The 24,511-nt window shown below is 40.9% G+C and overlaps 1 protein-coding gene across 3 annotated transcripts in view; it reads left to right on the top strand.

Moving 5' to 3' along the window:
- LOC148039027 (ATPase complex subunit) overlaps positions 1-23,564 on the top strand; it is a 71,258-nt gene extending 47,694 nt beyond the window's left edge. For 2 of the 3 annotated variants that reach the window (XM_087674902.1, XM_087674901.1), the window contains 4 exons: positions 8,307-8,495; positions 8,850-8,921; positions 22,752-22,924; positions 23,098-23,564. In XM_087674902.1, the coding sequence (XP_087531028.1) occupies positions 8,307-8,495; positions 8,850-8,921; positions 22,752-22,924; positions 23,098-23,227 (564 nt within the window). In that variant the 3' untranslated portion in view covers positions 23,228-23,564. The remainder of the gene's footprint in view (positions 1-8,306; positions 8,496-8,849; positions 8,922-22,751; positions 22,925-23,097) is intronic. The other variant, XM_087674899.1, reaches the window with a different exon arrangement.
- The last annotated feature ends 947 nt before the right edge of the window (positions 23,565-24,511 follow it).

The following is a 24,511-nucleotide window of genomic DNA, read 5'->3' as shown; positions in this document are numbered from 1 at the left end:
CAGCACACTAGGAGTTGGATTCTCCATCTCTAATCCTTGCACTTTCTCTTTTTCCACTCCATATTATATCTACCCCCACTTCACTACCTCTTTGTACCTTGATACATCGTCAGGGGGAATGCCAACATTGTGCCTTCTAGATACTCACAAGTGAGTACTTCTTTTCACCCTAGGACGGGTGTGATGGGCATTCCCCTCACTACTCTCGATTACTCACCTCCCCTCTCCTCCATTGGCTACTGATACGGTCACCATGCTAATGCCTAGTCAGTCCATGCCCACATTTGAATCCGCTGTGCACACTTCTTGCATGCATGGTGGATACTCTAGGATTAATTCCCAAGTGTATTTCACTTCCACACCCTACTCCTATTATACACCTTGTCCATCTCCTAGCACTACCATTGTTGTTTCAATGGCCAAGAATGCCTTCATGGATAAGACTCATTTTAACAGGTTGAATTTCACCACTTGGTCGAACTTCATGCAACAAGTGCTTGAATCTTAGGGTCTTTGGGGATCTAGTCATTGGTCTAGCGCTGATGCAAGATCCTTGACTAGCTCACCCTAATCACATTCGTGAATGGAGAGCCTACACTGCCACAACCAATGTTGAGCTAATGCAAGGGTTGCTTCTTGAGTTTCACTCTTAGTTGCAGCATTTTCCCCTTGCATTTGAGCATTGGGGTCATCTCATTGACCACTATGTGGCACAAGATCACACTGCATATAAATCTTGACTTTGTGCTTCAAGAGTTTTCCATTCAGGAAGGGGATGATTTGAAAGTCAAGTTGGCCGAATATCGGTGGTTACTCATTGAGTTTGCCACTATTGGCTTACCAAAGTTAGATGACAATCAAAGTATATTCTTCTTAAACAAGCTGCCAAAAAAATACTTCCACTTCATTCAACACATTATCCCTTTGCATTGATTGCCGACCTTCTATGAGTTCAAGTATTACTTCTCCATCTTGTTAGGCGTTTCATGGTAGGGACTTGCTGATGAACATGTGCAATGGTGGCCACATTCCTAGTCTTTCCTTCTTCAATCTTCCGTTGCATTCATTGATACATACACACAAATTGCACATATTTCATATAGCTTTACTTTTCTATTTTGTTTTGAAGCATCTCACTACGAACCTTTGTTTTATAGATTTTGATCTCTCTTGTAGGGTTTTGTATCTCAATATAGGGCTAACATGTAATTTGCACCAGTCCTTTCTCACCTAGAGGCATGAAATACGCATTGTTCCTTTCGTGGTTTCATCTTCCTAGGAGATTTGCTCTTCTACCAGTATGGAGGCTTTCCCTTCCAAGGTGGATCTTGCAACATCTCTCTTGATGCTATCATGGCAGTGGCTTATACCTTGCTCTTCCGGTTGGGGTGTTTCATCCTCATCTTCATCTATCATCATGGTTCTCGGCACTACACGAAGATCGACATTAGGTTCCTCTTTTTCCTGTTGTACCTTCTCCTTTGTATTGCATGATTTTATCATCTTTGTATTGAGCAAGTTAACAATTTTTCCACTATCGAAGTAGCACTTGTTGCATGTGCATTCTCATCATGTAGCATACTACTGTGCATCTCATTGTGGGGAGCACCCCTGAGTGGATCTTGAGCAGTCTCCACTAGCGGTTCTTCACCACCTTACCGCCACCTCATCACCCTTTTTCCCCACATCGACACCCTCGAGTGGTTGGGTTAGCTTGTTTATTTTGTGATGTATTGGATCTAACCATCCCTTCTCATTCTCCCCGCAAGGCATAGTTACTTGAAAGGCCAGAAACCAATTCCATTCTCACCCCCCCAAAAAAGAAAAAGTAGAATGTGGTTCCATTTGCCTTTGTAGGACTTGGCAGGTCACTAGGTAGCTGATAAGCACCCTTTGTCCAATGCCTTGTCCTCTTTGGTGTAACCACTTGGATTCACTTGGTAAGATATCCATTGCCTCTGTAGTTTTGGTAGTGTCAGAAGTGGTGCAGCAATGGAAGCATAAACAACATGCTGAAATAAACTACTGAAACACAAGACGAAAAAAATAAACACAAATATAGATGAGAACTCAGTTGCACTCACACTTGAGCTGACTAATCTGCTAACACCCTCTCTTAGATCAGGGGTGATCTGATACAGTACAATAGTACAATGATAGGGTATCATAAACTATACAACATAGAACCACCAGAAGAACCATGGATATCCAAGCAGTGAGTGGCCAGCCCACCACCAAGATCCCTCGGAGAGTATCTGACGTCGATGTCGATCATAACAGCACCACCTAAAAATAGAGAAGAATCATAGCAATTCTCTGTGTTATGTCACCTATGTCATTCAAGACACACAAGATCAATCTGCCAAACATGTCTCTGAACATGTGACCATGGAATCCCTGCCTTTGGCCAAAACCGCCAAAGTGTCCCCTCATGTGAGCTCCAGACGAAAGCCTCTCGCTCTCTGTCAAGTAACCAGTCCATCATGAACCTGGATGTCAATCCTAGCTCTAGGATTTGTACCTGCTAGACTTCGCATGATGCGTCAGGGATGTCCCTCTCTGGATTTGCGCATCTGTATAGACATATAGATGAGGCACGACTGCCCCATCTCACCACCCTCTCACACTCCCTCTCTGGCACCGGAGAGTCGTGAGGGATGTCCGCATCACCATCACTAGAAAGCAGCTGAGGAAGGGGCCACTAAGCCCTTCCCACGATCCGAAGAAGAGGATCCCTTCCGCGCCTTGGACTTCGCCTTGGCTGGAGGATCGGACTCGGAATCTGAGGCAGATGATGACTCGTCGGAGGAGTCTGCATCCCTCTTCGTCTTCTGCTCCTTTTTCTTCTTGGAAGCCGCTAACTCTTTGCAGTCCTTCCTTAAATGACCTTTCTTGCCACAGTGGTAAAACAGGGCCTTCGACTTCTTCATCTTGGAACCCCTCTCTGAAGCTACAAAAGCCTCACCTGAACCTCCATAATGTGACGGAAGCCACCCCTGTAGTCGTGAAGTAGCCTCATGCTCAAGTAGCATAGAGGACATGTGAAGAAAACTGACAGGAGTCGTAGATGTTTGCGCACGTAAAGCATTCACCACTCCATTGAATTCCCGAGGAAGCTTGTAGAGTACTGTACCAACAAGATGTGCCTCTGATAGGGCAAATTGCATAGTGTGAAGCTGGTCTTGGAGTTGGGTAACACGAAGTAGGAAGGATTGAATCATATCTTTGGATTCAAACTTCAGTTGCTGGAGTTGGCCATAGAGAGTAACGGCCGGCATGGTGGAAGGAGCCTCGTACATCAACTGTAACTTTGACCATACATCTGAAGCTGTCGTACAGGAGGTGACCGCCGGTAGGACTTCTTTGGAAATACACCAAAGTAACGCCGAATAAGCACGGGCATCATCCGAATCCCATGTAAGCACAACCTCCTCATGGTTGTCTTCATCAAAATCTGACGAAACTGGAGAAGGTTGTTGAGGTTGTACCACAGCTCCGTTAACCACGTACCATAACTGCTTCTAAATAAACCAAGCCTTCATCATTGCACTCCACGTGTAATAATTAGGTCCATGGAGCTTGTCATCAGTGGATGTGCATGGAGGAGCCATCTGGAGAGGATTTAGAAAAGAAGTAGAGAAAATAAGGGATTGGGAGAGGGAACACAGCCAAACCACGAGCACAAACTGCAAAGAGCAAGAGTTCACATGCAGTATAACCCAAAAATTGATCAAAATAAGCCAAAATCTGCTGCACAAAGTCAAAAAATCAGTTGAAATCTGCTAGAAACAGCAAAAATGGCCTGTTCTGCCAGTCGCCCAGCCCAAAATAGTGCTGTAAACAGCAAAACGCAGGCTGTACACTGCTAAACAGGTGTAAGGAACTGTGGCCGGCAGCCTGATGAGGAAAACACAGGCAGCAGGAGGTGTAGGACAGGTAGGCGATGCATATGCTGACCAAAACGCAGAATATGAAAGGCAAAATCTAGTTGCAATCAGGTTGACAGCAGTCGCCAGGGCAGCAGAGGGGTAAATCAGCCCTGAAATCAGCAATAAAACACAGCAGAAAAACAAAACCTGAAAACTGATACCATGTCAAAAGTGGTGCAGCAATGGAAGCATAAACAACATGCTGAAATAAACTGCTGAAACACAAGACAAGAAAAAAATAAACACAAATACAGATGAGAACTCAGATGTATGCCCGGGAAACAGAATCCATATCGAACACGAGACAGCAACATACAACAGTGAATCACTGGCTGTGTGGGCACCGTGGCACCGGCTCCTCTCTCCTCAGAAAAATCCACAAATGATGGCTGAAGTACACAAGAGGAGGAGGAGCCCTAGCAATATATAGGCATAAATTGGGGGGGGGGCAATAAATGCAGTCGGCCAGCATTAAATGCTCCCTAGCCCTAAAAAGGGCACGAGAAAATGCCAATAAAAATACTACATAAAATGCTGTAGTCTCTGTAGCACAGACTCACACCTGAGCTGACTAATCTGTTAACAGGTAGGCCATTGGGCAATCGATGTGCATCCTTTGTTTGATGCCCTGGCTGCTTCTGGGTGGAATGCCTTGGGGTGATACATGGACTTGAGCTCTTCTTCTAGTTCCTTCTTGGTTTCACTTTTGGGTCTCAAAGGGGATATTGAGCTAAAAATTCATTACCCATTGATTAGCTCTTTAAAACAGCCCCAAAACAATAAATTACCAAAATTTTCACTAAAGGGGGAGCATTTTTAGAGAGTTTCTATGTCTCATATGCAAATCCCTAATTTGGGAGGATCCTTCCATGTCTATAAATAGATAGGCTGCCCACCATTTAGACCCATTTTTGTCTTGCAGGTTTTAGACATCAACCCTCTTCCACTAGGTCCTAGCAACTGTTGCTATGTGGCCTATGTTGTCGCCTCGCCTCTCAATGTTGCCGTCGATTAGCTACTATCATCTTTAGCAGGTCGTTTTTGTGTTTGAGCACTTTTCTACATTAGCCTCTGCTTCGACTTGTCATTTCTGCACTTGGATCCGTCCTTCATGTACAACATTGATTCATTCACTTTAGAGCTCTCTTTCTTCTTTGTTTGCATTTTGAGTTTTGCATTTATTGTGTTACTGTCTGAGTTATCGTGTTTTCATTGTGTTCCTACATTCTATGTTTTCTTTGTGTAAATCCTAGCATATCTTCATACCACCCTCTCCATCAAGGAAAGCTAGTTTCACAAGATACTAGAGGACATTTCATTTAACGGATTCATTTTGTAGGGAGACATTCATACTCTAGAAAGTGATATTGCCATCCCTAATGAAGACATCGAGGGTCTTATGCAAGCCATCCTAGTCCTAGAGGGGGCCAACCACATCTTCCAAGTGCTAGAGGGGGCCACCTACTCTAGTTTATTTCAGCTTATCTTCTAGTTTCAAAGGTAAACTATCTACATGATTTTGTAAGTAGGGAGATATTCAAACTTGAAAGGTGGATATTTCCATCCCTAATGCAAATATCAAGGTCCTTATGGGAGCCATTGTAGTTCTAGAGGAGGACTAACCACATTGTCTTACTTGTGCCAAAGGGCCACTTAGGTCCTTGAATGGGCTACCTTAGTCTCACATAGGGCTTTCACATTTTTGGACCTCATTTTTTTTGCTGAATTTCCAACCATATTGGAGGATTCTCAGTTCTCCATCTTTCCTAAGGAGTTACTATAGTTGAGTTGTTGCATCTAGAGTTCAAGGTTGAAGTTCTCAAGAATAGTCAAAACTCCCTTCAGCATTAGGTCAAGCATCATGACACACTTACCATACTTCTTGAGAGCAAGATGTATGATCTCCTTCCTTTTAAGGTCTAGTTTGAAGCAATCTCTATGGACTTACTGCTTTATGTGGAGTCCATGTTCTCTTCTTGAATTTTTTAGTCTTGAGAGGGGAACTGTCTGTTTCATCCTCTTTCTATTTTGGACACTCCTCTAGCAAATTTGGGGTTCTCATTTTTTTTTCTGAAGGTTGTTAGTTTTATTTGTCCCCAGGTGTGAACACACATTATAGTGTGTTCAAGTGCATGTCTAGGTGTGAACACCTTTTACATCACTTAGCATTAAATAAGGGTCAAAGGTGTAGGTGGATGCTTTAGTCTATATGTTCAAGCCCTATTAGTTGTACTTGTATACCTTACCCTAGATACTTAGGTCCTATTAGTTGTACTTGGACCTTACTTATTATTATTAATCTATCTTTTAGTTTGTGTACGCTCTCCCCTCCCCCAAAAAAATCAAGTGGCTACTGTAGCTATAAGCCAATTATTTAACCCAATGAGTCTAGTTCAAATCTCCTTTTTTTTTTTTCCTACACCTATACTAAATGACCGTGCTGCGGAATGTAGGAGTTGAACCCAAGGTGACCTAGTTACCACATGTCCAACTTAACTAACTAAGCTATATCCATTCGGTCAAGAGCTCTCTCTCTCTCTCTCTCCCTCCACACCTCCCCCCAACAACCCCCCCCCCCCCCCCCCCCCCCCCCCCCAACCCCCCAAACAGGCTATTGGTCACACACGCGATCTCCACAGCCCAACAATGGTATTAGAGCATGTAGCTGGCTGCTTCTCATTCTCTCACCCTACTGATTGAAGCTGGCGAAGAAGCCAAGACTGCTGTTGCTGCTGATTGACAAGTAAGAAGGAGAAGATGAAGTTTCCAGCGCTGCAGTCCACCCACCCTTGTCCTATCAGCTCAGCCTGCATGCAGCCCAACTGTCACCGCCTTTGCCAATATTGCTGTGTATGTAGCAGCATAGGCGGAGGATGAGGAGGTGGTGGTGGTGGTGTTCGCCTTGGCCTCACACCATAGACTTGATTCATTGCAGCTGCCTGAGTGCCCTATTAACCTGTCTGTCAAACGCTACACAATGTCACCTCATCTCCAGCAACGCGTGCAGCCTGACGTCACCTAATGCTTCATTTGGAGACGCCGGATCTAGCTGCCATGTCAATTTTCTCTTCATCACGTTATCTTCAGCTTGCCGCGTCACATCCACACGTTTCTTTGTACCTCGAACATTGACATTTACAAACATATGTTTTTTATTAAACCTATACTAATTAAGGTTTAGAACTTTCGAAGTTAGGGGCAGTTCATATGTAGTTTGAGGTTTTTCAAATTTGTTGCAATTTCTCAAAACTTCTTCGAAAAATTTGGGGCTTTTTTACGTTGGAGTCCGTTGCTATCAAATTGAGGCCCTAGACGATTAATTGAGCGCTCACGTTTGATGCCAGGAAACAAAATGACTCGTGAGCCAACTTGTGCTTGCCGAGGTTGTCAAAAGCGGCTGACATTGAGTGCAATTTCCTTGACATGGCCATTGAGGGGGGATTTTAATCCCAACAATTTTTTTTAAAAATAAAAAATAATATTTAAAAAAAATTACAAATAGTTTCTTTTAAAAAAGGTAAAATATGTAAATGTGGTTGGAATTAGACATTGGCCATGCTTATGCATGTGCTAAGACCTCTCCATTGCATAAATATTAAATAATTGTGTAGGGTCCTCTACCCAAATTTTAATCCAAAACAAGTTGTATTTCCTTCCAATTCATGAAGGAGTTATGTTTTAGGGGGATTGTAACCACTTTATGCATGACATTTGAGTTGAGCTTGAAAGCTATACCCACATATCCGGCCTTTGGTCATGTGCCCAATGCCTATGAGCCATGCTAGCTTGTGATCAACCTCTAAGCTATGCACAGGTACGTTTGAACTATGTCCTACTTTGGGTCTATGAGCTTCTCTGTAGACAACATGGTGACCTATCTCATGTTGTATTTCTCTTACTTATGTATCTCCTTTCCAAAATCATTGTACAGGATTAGACATTGCCTCTTTAAGGTGAGACCTTATCTATTTCCTTTCTTTATATTTTAGTATCATGGGTTCAATTACCCATGACTAGAAGGGGGATTTGTTAATTTTATTTATTCCAGTGTTAAAGTGCGTGTCTAGGTGTGAACACCTTTTACACCCCTTAGCATTAATAATTAATCTTTTCCAGTTAATGAACTGATAGTTGGTTTGACAAAGAAGCGACAAGCTTTTTATGCTGATGTACTAAGCTCACCTTTGATATTGCAATGCTCTCACTCAAGGTGATGATATCTATGCCATTAATCTTGTGTTATGTTGGTTTCTAGAGTTAAGTTTTCAATCTGATCTTTTTCTAATAAATGTGAAGAAGGGCCCTGGGGCAGGGGGGTGAGTTTTAAAAGGGTCTAGGCTTGCTAATTTGCTCATAAGCTGTTTGTTGTGATTGCAGCTGGCAACTGCCAGCCAGGCTTTAGCTCCCATTGCTGCTTCAATCAAGTTTCCAGCTCTTGAGGTGAAGACTGCAGATGGTGAACAACTCATTCTTCCATCAGGGAAAAGGCCTGAAGATGAAATTGTTGACAGTTCCATGAGAACACCTGCTACACTATTGTGCGTAGCTTTTCGTGCTAGTGCACAGGTCTGTTTTTTGGTTTCTTGCAGTCATTGACTGTACGATAATTTCCCTTGTTTCATGGACGGAGAGCAAGCTAGCTAATTATTTAAGAATATGTAAAAGAGAGATTGTCACACAATTTCTAGCTGTCTTTGGCTCTAGTTTGCTATGTTGCATGCCAAGTTTTGCATTAGCTTTGCCTGATCAGTACAAGCTCGAAAGCTATAAATGCTTGAGGGTTAACATGTACCATGTAATACTCACTGGTCCATGCTGCTGCAAGCATCTTTATATTGACTGTTGGTATTCTTATAAATGCTATGTTCTGATTCAGTATCAAAGTAGGCTCAACCAGCTGACTGCATGATTGATATGCAGGGACTTGTGAAGTCATGGATCTTACCATTCACAAGCTCTTTCCAATCCGAAAGCAATGTTGGTGTTATTGAGGTATGACCCCTAAATGTTACAAATCGGTACGTTTAATGCTAGCAGATGCACTAGCTTTCTACAAATAAAGCCATATTGGCCTTGATGCCACCTGGCATGAAGAATTCTTTTCAGTCGGTTGACAAGCACTCTTACGAGAACCTTATAAACAATGGCATCAAAGTGATTGGCTGCCAATCAGCAATTGTTTCACATAGTAGTTGTTCAGGAAATAACTGTACCGGTCCTTTTTGAGTATCTGCTACAAGGCTATCCCATCCAAGAGATTTCCATTTACCTAGTTTTCTGATGGCCTTAAAAGACTTGTATTCTGTGAAAGACTCTTCAATCAGAAGCATCAATGATCAGATGAACATGACCCAAAAGCAGCCTGTTGAATGTTAGTTGTAGGATCAAATGTTGCTGCAAATTTACCAGTCCTTTTGAAGTATCCACTAAAAGGCTATCCCATCCAAGAGATTTCCATTTATCTAGTTTTCCGATGAACTAAAACAACTTGTTTTCAGTGAAAGTTTCTTCAATCAGAAGTATCAATGATCAGATGGACATGACCTAAAAGCGGCCTGTAGAATATTAGGCATAGGATCAATGGGAGCTGCAAATACATTACAAAATATTCTACACAAGGTATCTCCAAAGACTAGAAACAGTCCAATTACCATTAGCCTTCACAGCCCTTGTGATAGAGTTTTTGTGCCTTGAATCATGCATCCTTTTAAAAAAACTGTTTGAAGAACATCCCTTATCATCCATAGTTTCATCTAGCTGTGAGCTGCCATTTGCTTAGCTCATGCTCATTGTTTTCAACCAGGTGTCTGTTTGCTAAAGCCATTTCATCCAATTCTATAAGCAAAGCAGTGGATGATTACTTGTCTAATGCAAACATTCCAATGTAATTTTGTTTCTTAAACATGCTTGGTGAAGCCCATGTAATATTCAACATAGTTGTGGATGATATGTGCATACGAGGAGAAAACTTTCCAAGCATTATCAACATCATCAAGCATTTGAAGGTGAAGAGTATCTATCACATGATGAACTTTTGGTTGAAAAGCATCATGTGAAAGATAAAGGATGAAATCAGCCTTCCTTCTCAGATAGGGTGGTAAATTACTCGATTCAATACCAATTACATTAAGTAATTAACTCACATAAATTGAAATGCACACTTTACCTCTTAAGTCGTGGACAATGGACAGCTTGTTGGCCTCAAAATTGGTGCCCCTTTCAGTATTTTTTAGTCTTTTATTGCAATTGGATGGAGTACAACTGAGATTTGCTGTATCTCCTTTGCTAATCTAAGTGCTGCTTGCTGTCATTAATGACTAGCAAGCCTTCAAATCAATTTACCCCTTGGTTTGCTTGGAAAATTGACTTTCATCCTACTCCTTGAGAGACAATTTAGGCCCAAACTTGATATTGGCTGGCTTACCTCTTGAATTTCCTTGAAATTCTTCAATTTCAGATATTGGAATTTAAGTCCTAGGCCCTCAATTCTGAGGAGGCATGTCGATCAACTGTCAAACCATAATTCTTGTTGTGAATTAGGATTACATAAGAGATTAACCAAAATCTTGACCTCTAATGACTCAAATGGCTGGAGGATGAGAGAAAATTCAAACTTCCATTGCTAGAAAATGGAAGAAATCAGCTTTTGTCTCCATGAAAGCCATGAAAGCTCTCTCCATTAATGAAACACTCCGAATATGATGTTGCCTAGCTGAAGCAACCCTCAAATTGTGGTCACCTGTTGTTGTAGCTCTTTTGGGCATATCTTCAGCTCTTGGACAGTCTCTTGCTGGCTTAAAATGGCCTGTCGATTGTTACAACAGCAATGATAGCCTTCTCCCTCTGTCTCTTAGCTTGCACAAGGTTGGAATGACCCTCTTTCTCTCTCTCTCTCTCTCTCTCTCTCTCTGCCCTCCCCCCCAACCTCAAAGATGTTTTTTCCACTTGTATGGGCAAGTTTTGCTACGTGGCAGCCTTTTAATCCCATTTTCTTGCATTATCTAGCCAGTGAAATTGAATTTTTAGAATATTAATTTAATAATTTTTTGAGTGTCCAAAAATATATTTTCACTAACCAATAGTTAAATTGGATAGGCCAATTTGTCTCCCAAGTATCCTTGAGCAATTATTGGCCCTTAGACGAGCATCGATTAATTAATTAATACTTATTGTCTAATATTACTACTGACATTAGTAGCCAATAAATTGGTCTAGGCCCAATCGGACACTAGGTATTACCTAGTACATGTTAGACATAACTTATTACAACTTTTGCCTTTGATACTCATTGATATTTCGGAGTCCTTGGCCTATCATTGTAAAATAACTAACTTGCACATCACATGTGCATCTCACATTTGCACATTTGATTAATATTTAGTCAAATGCTAAGCAAAGCATCAAAATTCCATGTTCTCGTGACAGACCTCTCCCTTGAAATCCTTGCAATCGCCCTCAACTGCACTCCAATTCGTCAAAAGCATTTGTTGTCACTATTGGAAATACATGCTGGCATCACAATCAAACAACATATGCACCTATCGCTTAACCATGCTCATGCCCTTTGTATGTCTGAAATTCTAGCCACTTGAATGAGTTACGATCCACACATATGAATCATAAGCATTGTAAGAATGATAAGGGGTGTATCCACATACCAAAACTCGATACTATTTTGACAACCAAGGCATTGTAATGCATGAATTGAGCATAAACAACACCTCATTGGTAGTAGTGGATAATGGAAGCAATCGTGTGGCGGTGGGACATATGCTTGAGGATAAGTTTCGTAGGATCACATGGACTCTATGTGTATCATATTGCTTTGACTTGCTTATTTTAAATGTTGGTCAAATATCTTGGGTGGATATCTTAAAGATAATAAGAAGTATGGTAAGATGTGCAAAAAAGAGGCCATCGATTACTAGCATGTTTTGAAGGATGAGCATGCTTGAGCTACTTAAGCTCTTTGCTACAAGATTTGTTTACATGTTTATTATATTATAGTCTTGTATTGGTCCATGTTCAAATTCGATACGAACCATTGCATGTTACGAGTGGCTCACATGGAGTGAAAGAGACTTCAAAGAGTCTCAGATTTACGCATAGTAACTTGGATGATAGTTGGTGGCTTAAGGTTTAGCCATTGTTGAAGACACTCACTCCTATCTACATTGACTTGGGTATCATTGACATGGAAAGGAGTACTCCAGGTCTTCTCTATGAGTACATGGATAAGCTTAGAAAGGCGTTGCTATGAAATAGCTACTTGTTGCAAGACAAGTAAGTTATCTTGTGTGTGTGACATGTGTTCATTGTTGATTTATCATTATCTATCTTTTAACTTTTATCTATGGCTTATTTTATTTTTCCTATGATGCATCACTCTTAAGGATCGATGAGATCCGTACAGTATGGGACATATGATGAGATTGGTTTCATACTTACCCATGCTATTGTATAAGTAATGTCTACTCTTGGACGCAATGAGGAACAGCTGAGTAATGATGAGCTTGAGGGCTTTATGCAGTATATGCGCATCTTAGGTCATAACTTGGAGATGATGAGGTGGATAGAGGATGATTTGCTAGCTTTTTACAATCATTTTTATAATTTTGGGTGACTTAAAGAAACACAACTTCAGGCATCTCTTGGTGGGGGAAATATGGCAATTGTACTTCTACTTTGATATGCGACTTTTAATGAGCTAATAGAGCTTGGTGCCTAGTTAAATGTTGTTTTTGTTAGCAGTCATGTTTATCATGCATTGTCATCTCTTGCTAGTGAGCCTCAGACAGGGACATTAGGAGCTTTGACATGTTAGTTGTGTTTTGACAGAGGAGGCAGCTCTATTTAGAGCATGCATTTCTTTTGCCGGTCACTTTTTTAGTGTGCATTTGCTTGGTGCTGGACAGCCTATGCACCCCTTGCATATTGTGATCTGCCTTCGCAATCCTTGTCAATTATTTTCCAATGATATGTCATCCATCATTTTCATGAGCAATATGTGTTGCTTGGATTTTTTAAATAATGCTCAATTGTATATTTTGGAGGTCTTTTTGGCAAGTCCGCCAGTTTTAGGGTTTTTTAGCTATATATAGCCAGCCCTCCACTCGTGGCGGAACATTCTTTTCTCTTTCTTGTAGGTGTACACTTAGACTACAGAGTTCCGTCATTGTCTCTAGTAGGGGCTAGTGCTGTATACTCCATTTCCATCACTGTCTTTGATGTTGTCATCATTTTCCAATGTGATCTAGTGCCCTCACTGACGCTTTGGGTTGCATGTAGGGATTGATCAGTCCATTATTGTATTCAACATTCTTTCAAGATTTACTACAGATTTCTCTTTTACTCTTGCTATCTTCTTTCTTCTCCTTCTCTCTCTTCCTCTTCCATTGCGCTCTCACATGGTATTATCGCCTAAGTGATGAGATTGAGGTTTCCTTTAGAAAAGACCATCCCACACTTAAAAATGTAAAATTTCAACCTGCTGTTTGCCGCTGAAAACACAAGTTTTTTTGTGTTTATAGGTTCATTTCACAAAGAGGAGACATCTACAATTGCTTCTTTGCAAGTATAGCTAATTATTCTCTCTGTTTGGGCTCTTCTATAGTGTGATCATTACAAAGATCGGAGGTTGGATTCCCGTTCTGAATGGGAACCCTCTCTTGCCAAGTCACACAGATCAGAGCAATCATCTCCTCCCCCCTCTCTTCATATCGCTGATCGGGCCCATCCTTCTGGTGCCAAGCTGCTTATGATGGCACCATCAATCTAGGTGCATGTTCTTTCTTATTTGCCCAAAGAAGACTTTCTAGATGGATTAAATTATTTGATTTGGTCTTATAAGGTGGAATGTGTCTTGACACCTTCAATCTTTGAAAGTTTGTTACCATTTGCGTTCCGTGAAGGGTCAACATGTGGGATTGATGATGGATCATGTAGCCCTTTGGGATTGGCTCAATTCTAGAGCCCAATTCTTCCTCTTCATGAGCCTATAAGATTTTGTCCTAGTGTATGTATGCAAGTTGCAAATAGTGGTAGAAGTGTGGACAAAACTTGCTTCTTTGTATCATCAAAAGACATTTGCCCACTAGATTACCTTGGAGAAGAAAATTTAAATGCTCAATCTTGATGACTCTCCTTCCATGAAGGATCACATCAGCAGATTGGAGGATATGAGGGATGAGCTTGGATCCCTTAGAGTGGTAGTGCGTATCAATATGCCGCGTTCAAGGTGTGATGATCGGGTTATGAGCTAGTGCAATCGCACTTTGGTTGTTGTTGTAAATAATAGTTGGTGTAGCACGTGGGAATTGAAGCGTTGCCAGTAAACTCCTCAAGTAGATGCCCTCAATGGTGGCATCAAAGAGAGCCCTATACTCAACCTCTGTAAGTGCAGGGAAGAATGTGAGAATGTCAATACTTTGAACTTAACCAACTCGATCAACTATCACCATGAAAATTAGGAGAGAGAGAGAGAGAGAGAGAGAGAGAGAGAGAGAGAGAGCAATCTTCAGAGATTCTCTCCTTTGCGTGAGTTACAACCATTGTATCCATGTCGTGATTAGATGCGTGTGCTTCCTGATGATTTTGAGAAAATGTCAGCTAATAAGATATATCATCAAATGGTGGAGGCTAACAGATGGGTTATGGGGAAAGTTAATAAGTTATGGCATCTTCGGGATAGCAAAAAGAAGTGGTGGGAAAGATTTATCCAACTTTGGAAGTCTAAGGTTTCGTATCAGGTTAAAGTGTTCATGTGGAGGATGCTCATTGGGGGTCTTCCAATGGGAGATGTGCTCCATGTCCGAAAGATCTCTGCAGGTGCTCGTGTTTTCTGCACTACTTGTGATGAGACATTGCTTCATCTCTTTGTCTCTTGCCCTGTTTTGCGACAGATCTGGAATTTCATCTCCCGAGTGTGGTCTTCCGTAACTCAGCACCGCATTTCAGCTCATCGTGGATTATGGGAAATATGTCCTCTATGCCTTCTTTGCATTCAGATTTTTCCTGCCTATTACATTTCCTCAGATGGACAGCCCTATGGCATATATGGCGTACTCGGAATGTCTTTATTTTTGATTCAACATCAGGCATCCATGGGCATGCGGCCCGTGTGCGTGGATTAGTGTTATGGCAAATCTCTTCTATGATGTTAGTTGACCTGGTTCTTTCGGATATTGCTGCTCCTTGGCTGGCGATTGTTCGCTCTACTCCAGCTGTTCTTTCTGTGTGATTTATTAGTAGTATTCATGTAATAGGTTTCCGGTGGTTCTGATAGCCTACAGGCCTCATGTAAATATTTCCAGTGAGAGAGAGTTAACGTCTGTTACTTCTTTGCTGACTTGATGGTTTGATGTAAATATTTACTGCTTGATTCAATTATTTTCACGGAAAAAAAAAGAGTCGATACCATGTTGGAAGGGGAACTGGTCCCTCCCCCTTTTCGATTATTGAAACAAAACCACGGGCACTAAGTGCCTGAACCATATACAAAAGGGTTGGTTTATTGCAATTCAAAAAGAATTTTGAAACTCTAATTTCTGCAAACTCCGGGGAGCAAGTTGATTTTCTTCTTTAGTGCTTGGATTAGATTAAGCGAAGTAGAAAGTGTTTCTTAGATGAGAGATAGATAGGAGAGTATAAAGCATGCAGCTGAAATTTCAGCATGATAGCTTATTTCAAATGAAGAGAGAGACCTCCAATATATAGGTGTGGGGCTTGGGTGCTCAAAAGTGGAAAGTAGAGGTTGTAAATGACAAGTGTTTGCTGAAAATGACAAGTGTAGAGACACTTGTCTCTTCAAAATGACACATGTCACTTTTCTAGAGAAAGAAGCTTCCAAACCTTCTACTCTAAACATCTTTCAAATGGTTAAGAATTTGAGATAGTTGTTGAAGACAAAATTGTTCTTTGCGAAATTTAGAGCCTTTGACGTAAGCAAAATTTCCATTGGAGTAACTTTAAAAAGTAGTAACCTCTTAAAATTTAGGTAGTTGCTAAATTTAGCTTTTGAAGAGCTTTATTTTATAGGTTCACCGGTTCATGATTTGTTTCTTCGATCATGAGCATACGGTTTCACTTTTTGAAACCACTCATTATATATGCTTCTAGTCAGTGTGACTATGTGAGTGTAATAGTCTCAGTCATCTGAGCTTTCTGGTCTATCTGACCACCTGACTAAACTTTTAATATCTCTTGGGCATCTCATCAATGACGACCCAAGTATAATTATAGGGCATTCTGACCATTGGCCACTCTTAAACAGAAAGATGAACATTTAATTATATTTTGAAACATAAATAATACAAATCGCCTTTCAAAGTAGATGAGCATCAAATTAATTTGGAATCATTGAGGCAATATGCCTTGGAATTGATATACAAAAGGTCTGTTACAATCTCAACTCCTACTTACGGGTTGACTAATAAATGGAAGCCACCATATCCAATTAGAATTAGTGTACCCCTACAAATATAAGCTAGAATTATAAGTTAGACCATAGGAATATGTATATCTCAAATATCTCAAAACATGAAGACAGGCATGATGCAATCGAATGTGACATCCTAGATGTTGTGAAACATTGATTGAGCAAACTAATCTAGTACGCTAAATCCAGGGTTGTCAGGTACGAAAGATACGATAAGGTACGGTACGATAAAATAAGGTACTAATTGGTACCTTATGATTTTATAAGGTACGGTACGATATTAGTACGAAAAAAAAACAAAAACTTAGTTATTTTGGATTATAGATAATAGAACACATGTTTAGAGCTAAAATAGCAATGTCACTTGAGTTAATAGGATGAATACATGAGGATAAGAAGGAAAAAACTCATGCACAACATGCGCAATGCACTACTAGAAGACAGATGGGAGTGTATATGTAATACATCAAAGAACAAAGCAAAGTTTAGGGTGGATGGACAAACAGGCTCTTCATTCTTTTGTGTGTGTGTGTGTGTGTGTGACGCGAGAGAGAGAGAGAGAGAGAGAGAGAGAGAGAGAGAGAGAGAGAGAGAGAGAGAAACTTGGCAGTTTGGAGAGAGAGGAGGGGGGGAGGGATGCTCTTGAAATTGCATACTCATCTTGGAAGTTGGGAGAGAGAGAGAGTGTGTGTGTGTGAGAGAGAGCGACTTGGAATTATAATAACAAACATAAGGCTTAGGAGTTGGAAGATATTGTATGGTCTAGTCTTTAGAGGCCAAAAATAGCATGTTTTTTGGTACAAAATGGTACGGATACGTACCGTACGGTACGGTACAAACCGTACGGAACGAACTAGTCCGTACGTAGTACGAATGCAACTATGGCTAAATCTCGCCTAGTAATCAATCAAAAAGATTTTCATATGATAGATCTGTAGATATGCTCATCAAAGGGCTAACCTAGGCTAACCTAGGATATGCTCATCAAAGGGCTAACCTAGGATTTTTATATGATAGATCTGTAGATGTGCTCATCAAAGTTCGGTTTATAAAGGGTAGAATGGTATCCTTGAGTTTGAAGGAACTCATTCATTCTTTAGAACCAAGACCGTGGTGCTTGCTTTAGTCCATAAAGAGCTTTCCGCAAGCAAAAGATCTTATCTTTTTCCCAAGTAGAAGAAAATCAAGATGGCTGCTCCATATAGACTTTCTCCTCCAGATAACTGTTTAAAAAGACACCTTTGACATCCATCTCATAAATCAGCCAACCGTGGTGAGTGGCTAGCGCAACCAATTGATAGAAAGATGTTAATTGCGTAGTAGGAGCAAACATCTCTTCAGAGTCAATACCTTGCTTTTGTTGAAACCCTCACATGACAAGGCGAGCCTTGTACTTGTTTGAAGTCCCATTAGCCTTTAGCTTTGTCCTAAAAATCCACTTTGCCCCGATGACTTTCTTATGACTTGGATGATCCACCAAGGTCCAAGTCTCATTTTGATCAATACAGGCTAGCTCCTTCTCCATGGCCTCTCACCATTGAGGATATACACTATGTAATCAATTGTAAACGACGACACAAATGAAGCTTGATTCTAAGGCCCTATGAAGTGGAACCTGGTGGAAGGATCCCCAAATCTTGCATGGTTTGTTGGTATGCATGAGGTAACAAGTGTCACGAAGGGGGTATGAAAGGTGAAGAATCTATGGGAGGGTCAGAAGTGGGTGATAGACCCGGCTTAGAAGGCACTGTTTTCGATGGAATATATTGAGGAATCGGCTTAGAATTTTGTGTAGAAGATTACATAGTATTCATCTTATAAAAAATACATCTCTTTTTATGATCACCTTATTCGTCGGAGGATTGAACAAGCGACAGGTCTTCTCTTCGAAGGACTATCCTACAAAAATGACAAGATCAGCTTGAGGAGTGAGCTTTCCTATCTTATCATTAGATGTGTGTGTGTATGGACGATACCCAAAGACTCTAAAGTGAGATACTACAAACTGAGAGCAATAGAATGCCTCATACGAGGTCCTCTAAGAGACAATTGCAATTGAGCACTGGTTGAAGATATATACCAAAGTGTTAAATAGCCTCGATCCAAAGGTACTCAGGGAGCTCTATTGCGAATAGCATAGAGTATGCCATATTCTTGATGGTCTAGTTCCTATAATAAGTTTTCCCCAAGCCAGGGAACATAGTATACATCATCCAGCGTAGCTAGATTCAGGCCTTGGTTAGGCAAAACCGACGTGATTGTGAGCCCGAATCTTAACAAAGAACTTGTTTCCAATGCGGACTTTCTCGATCATAAGGGCTCGGGAAATGAAAATGTCCTCCATGGGGTTCATATGATGAGTAGCTTCACTGTCCACAATCCAAGGAGTAGCTGAAGTACTCGGCTGTGACGAATGGGCCTTTCCAACTAACTTGTCGGGAGGCCAACTCACAGATATGGATGTGACTCGTGTCCTCAAATGTCTTTAAGGAGACAATGTGGGCCTCTGCAGACAAGTTAGATATGCCCTCAGGTGTTGAGAATGATGTTGACTGTGTTGGCTGACCGGTAGTAGTGGGGGTCTGGTCTCACCACTGTCCTTATTGGGCGTTGCTATCACCTTGCCTCCCTTGCTGGGAGTTGCCTGAGTGAGAGGCAAGGATCCAAGTCTTGGGTTTTGGTGCTATGCCTCTTGCCTTTCATTGACGCTCGTTGTCAAAATGATGAGCCTTTTGACAATTCTGGCAATACCTATTTTTCTTAGACAATGTCCGTGGAGATTCTTTCTGTGCATGTGAGCCACTCTTGATAATAAGAACTTCATGTTGAAGATATTCTTGTTTTGTACAAGTTGTAACGATGTCCAAAGTTGCACACTTCTTTGTAAATGCAATGTAATGAAAGGAGAGTAAGGGGTTGGTAAGAAGAATTTCATGGAGTTGGGTGAGGATTTTCTGTTCTTAGGTGGATTATGAGCTTTGGTTCTTATGGATTGATGATTCCTTGTATGGGAAGACAGGTATAGAGGTTTGTGTTGTTTGTCTCTACCAAATCCCAACACTGTTTTGGGCTGAAACAGTGTTTCAGGGTACCATGCTGTACATAGTGTTGTCTATGCACCACTTAATATCCTTGTGGGTTTGGGAATCTCTATTTAGGGCGGGGCACTTCTACAAGAGTACGAACATAAAGTTGTTCATCCTCATAAGCCTCCATAAAAAATATTTAGAAATCTTGTATGGGATGAGACATTGCTGAACTTCAGGAGTAAGACCTTCCCAATGCATTTGCATGTACTGCAGCATTAGAAAATACCTTGCAGAAGGTGCTAGGATGTGTTGGCATTTTGTGTTAGAAGTCTGTTACCAAAGACTTGGAAGGGAAAAATTAGGAATATTTTCGCTTGTATGTAAGCACATTTATGTGTGCAAATGCACCTTTTAGAGTTTGGGTGTGTCACACCATGTGAACATACTTTGGGTGCATCAAATAAAGGTAAGGCTAGTTGGTGTGCTTCTTGCCCTACATAAACAAGACACAACATACCTTGCATTGTATTTTCTTTTCCCCATTTGTCAACAAACAGTCTCTAAATCTTTCTCTTCTTCAAGTCTTGCCCTCTATTTTTGAATTTCACCTCTCTCAATACCGGTAGAGGCTATGTTGGGCCCCTGATTTGACCTGTCCATGGTGCATGCCCAATCAGATGTATTAACTTATTGGCCCCCTAATTTTCCTTGTTCACACCCAATCAGATGTATTTAGTTGAGTTAGCTGAGCTCTTTATGAATGGGCCCCTCCTGCCCCATTACGGGAGAGAGTGCTATGTTGAGAGACTGGACTAATTCAAACTGGGCAGGTAATCTAGACACCTAGAGATACACTATGAGTTTTAATTTCACCTTGAGACCAATGCTCCTTTGTGTGGAGCAGCATAAAAATGGTAGATGGTCCTTCAGCATGACAATTAGAGCTAGCAGGAACTTGATGTTTCATGCTCACTGGAGCACATGAGGTCTAGTATGATCGTGTTGGAGAGAGGATCTTGGATAGGAAGTTGGAGCTTCTCTATTAACCCAAGAGGAATGATTTGGCAGGCGTCTTTATGAAGGCTTTTCCATTGCCTTCGCTTTCTCATTGTTTATGCTCCTTACGTGTTCAGGCACACCAAAGATCTAAGAGGGTGTCCACTCAAACTCTATCAAGCCATGTTCACCTAGTGAGTCATCTGTTCCTATTTTAGGGCAGCATACTATATTGTGGCAAACTCAGGCAATTCTCTGTTCTTCACTCCTTGGTGGCCTCATTGTGAGTATGCATCATACCTTGAGCCTTGTGCACAGATGCATTATAACCAGTCATTTTCATTTGCTTTTGCTTTTAAGTTCATCATCTTCAGTCTTGTCAGCATTGTCAGATTCATTTCACTTCATCTTTTGCTTCACACTGCATGCTGATACTGACACCCTCACAGGGATGGCCTACAAATTGGTATCAAAGAATGTTACAAAGGCTGATGGATTGTGATAGCCTAATTGGGTTTTGTGCTTGGGTTTGTGTCCACATAACTGCCTTTATGATACAGTGATAATGTGCTTATGAGGATGGAAATGTGAATTCACAGGGGATTTTATTTCAGCCTGCCAGTGTTCTAGTTCACTCACCAACCACCTCATTGTTGGTACATATTGTACCTCCTGCAGGGCTGCATTGCTATCAACCATTTTCATTGCTTTTGCTTGTATGTGATCACCTTTAGACTTATCAGCATTTTCAGCATTCATTTCACTCAACTTTTGCTTCTAATTGCTTGCCAACTCTATCACTCTTATGTGGGTCGCCTTCTATTTGGTATCAAAGATTTGGTGCATAGGCTGGTAAGAGCTTTTTTCTTGGGGTTGCATCCACAAATACTCTCTCTGGAAACATGCTTGTGAGGATTGAATATGTGAATATACAAATCTGCAAGTAGAAATAGCCAAAGCTATTGATATGGTGCAGTGGATTCTATTGTGCAAGCTATATGATCTGTCTAAAACGGGCTTTGGAGAGAGAGTGGATAGAAGTGTCCATTTGCTGGTGTCAAGATGGGACAACTCAATGCATACTGACAAACAAAATGTGCGGGATCTTGTTTCTGCTCTTCAACAATTTCGCATGGAAGCAGGCTTTTTATTCCAGACAAATGGAACTCTATTTAATAACACCTTGGAGAAAATTCCCTTTGGTAAATATAAAGTAAAAAGAACATGTAAACTGCAGCTGAGTAGATCATAAAACAAATCTGGTGTGTTATGATGCCAGACCATGTAAGGGGCTTGGTGAAAGAAGAAGCCAGTCTCAAGTCTCCAAGAAGGCATCTCTCCTCCTCATCCTCTCAGAACCACCCTGCAGCATTTCCCATCTCCTGTGGAGAGTATGAATCTCTATGCATGGGAGCAGGCTTGCATGTGAACTTTTTCAAAGTAATTTTGGTGTCATTAAACAGAGCAATGACATAGCCCAGTATGGCATGCACAAATCACAGATATGATACAAATATAATGATGCAAAGCTTTTAAGCCAAGCTTGAATTTTGGGAACTGCCTAAATGACACTTACATTTGGGACTCAAAATGCAGTGCATCTTGACAGCCTTCTCAGTGTTATTGTAGTGCACAGAATCTGAAAAATCAATGCATTTATTTGACAGACCTTGGACATATTTTGGGCAGACAATGTTGCAGAGGAAATTGTACTTGAAAGATGCTTAAATCAATGGCCATAAATTTGCACTAGCTGCTGTAGAAGTAGTATGAAAATTGAAGGGTACTCTTCCAAGTTTACAGAATGTGAATGCACAATGCTATTCCAGAAAAAATTTATTTACATGCATATGTTCCTTGTTGCTCATCTTATTTGTTGGGTGAAGCTCATTTGGGAAAGCAAAAAAGCCTTGCATGAACTAGTGATTAGTTAATTATTTTTCTTTAGAGCTTCACTTGGGCAGTCCCCGGTATGGTAGTCCGAAGGGTCAAGCAAAAAGATTGATGACCACAAATTTTTTTGTTTAGCTTGAAAAGCCTAGTAAATTTTCTTCACCCATAGAAGGCTTCTCTTAGTGAATTAATAGACAGTGGTTATGAAAATCTTTGTGCATACTCAAATATCCTCTTTATGAGAGCTGATCCTAGCACAAAGGTTGGCCGTTCATAAATGACATCAGTTAGTTTGTATAGATTATTGACTAGGAAAACACCTAATAGAATGTGTATCACTGCCTTAAGATCTTTTGCAAATGAGATGTTGATTTGAGAATGCAACTGGCAAACCAGTAGCAAGCAGCTTTGAGGCCACAAGTTTTACTTTGAATGACAAGCCAACACTCTCTTGATTTGATGATGCAGGTATCTTATGTGGACTCTTGGTTGCTCTCCTTGGCACCAATAAGACCTTTGATGCTCCGAGCTATGCAGTCTTCAGAAAAGCAGAGTCAAGTTGAAAGAAAGCATGTTGTCTTTGCATTTGGAGATTCCTATGACTTTCGGAAAAGGCTACATATCACAAACCTGCTAACAGGGTAAGAACTCATAAACTTGCTAACAGGGTAAGAATTTTCCCAAGGTGTTCAAACATGAAGGTCAAGGTGTCAGAGGGCCAGAGTGGGAAAGTTGTCCTGTCACCTGTGACCTGTGTGTATGTTTGTAGTGGATGAATTGAGTTCCTTACAAATTTGTGGCTGTGCATGATCAGGTATATCTTTCTACTAGACAAACAAGGGAGAGTAAGGTGGCGAGCTTATGGTCAATCTACTGACGAGGAAATATCCTCAATGATTTCATGTACATATCAGCTTTTAGATGAACAAAAAGATAGGTCTTAAGCTTGATTTAGTTCAATTTTGCTGCTGTTGATCTTATTAGCTTTGAAACTCAAGATAATGTGAAGATTGTCATAAGCAAACAAAACATCAGGGAATTACAAGTTTTGGAAATGGCAAGAATACAGACCTTTTGGTGTTAAGTTTAGGAGGTATGAGCTCATAGAGGGTGATAAAATTGCAATTAGACTACTACTCGTAATAAAGTTTGATCATGGACTCAAGGATTGGATACACCAATCTGAGATTTTACTTGGGAATGAATATACACTCCATGATTTTCTACCCATGGACTGTACAAAGAGGCCATGGTCTATGCGAGCATGTGTAAATGACCCAGTCGCCACAGTAGCAAAAGGTTATCTAGGTCTTTGTTTTCTTTCAAATGTGGCACTATTTCTCTCTTTGTCTTATGTGCATGGCTACCATTTTGCCACATGTTTGGGGAAGCAAAAAACACTCTCTAGGTCTTTTCTAGGTCTTTAGTAGTTTCTTTCAAATGTGGCACCCTGTGAGACTTTCAATCTCTGTCCTATGTGCATGACTGCCATTTTGCCATATGTCCGTGGAAGCAAAAGAGGTTCTCTAGGTCTTCATTTTCTTTCATATATTTCACCATGTGACACTATTTCCATCTATTTGTCTCAAGTGCATGACTGCCATTTTGCCATACGTATGGGGAAGCACAATGATAATCGGTAGTACAAAGGTTGAATGCCAGACCCCACACTGAACAGGTGCCTTCTCTCAAGACAATTGTAAGAAGGTGGCCACACATTCTCCTTATATGTGCAATGAGGATGACAGGTCAGATGACGATGATGACAGCAGTCTGATTTTAGAGGATGAGATTTTGTGCAATAATCTGGATGATTCCAAGAGTGCAGGAAGTGATATAGGTGCTGCTGATGTTTCAAGGAGGTTTCCTAGTAAGGATGGGGCAGAGAGAGCCCTTGAAATGGTGCAAGGGCTTGCATAGTTGCAAAATCTTAAGCATGTGATTTAGGTAGAAGCTTGTGAGTACTTTGTCAGCCATGGGGCAGTCATTGAAAATGAGCAGTCCAAGATGAACAAAGAAAATTACTGTTATGTGCATGACATGATGAATAGCACAGAAGTGCTGACACCAGAGCTGTATTATCAAGGTGTTTATATGCACTAATGTTAGGTATGACGACAAGGGAAAAGGATAGCAGTGCTGTGCTTTCCAAGGAAAAGGTGATCAATTTGGATATGGGGAGGTTTGAGACTGCAGCAAGCAATATAAATGAGGTCATGTTTGTTGGA

Source organism: Lygodium microphyllum, chromosome 3 (assembly GCF_053477565.2).
Source record: "Lygodium microphyllum isolate KBCC chromosome 3, Lygodium_microphyllum_v1.1.10, whole genome shotgun sequence".
NCBI lineage: Eukaryota > Viridiplantae > Streptophyta > Polypodiopsida > Schizaeales > Lygodiaceae > Lygodium > Lygodium microphyllum.
The sequence above is the reverse complement of the archived record's forward strand: the minus strand, read 5'-3'. Positions and strand labels throughout refer to the sequence as shown.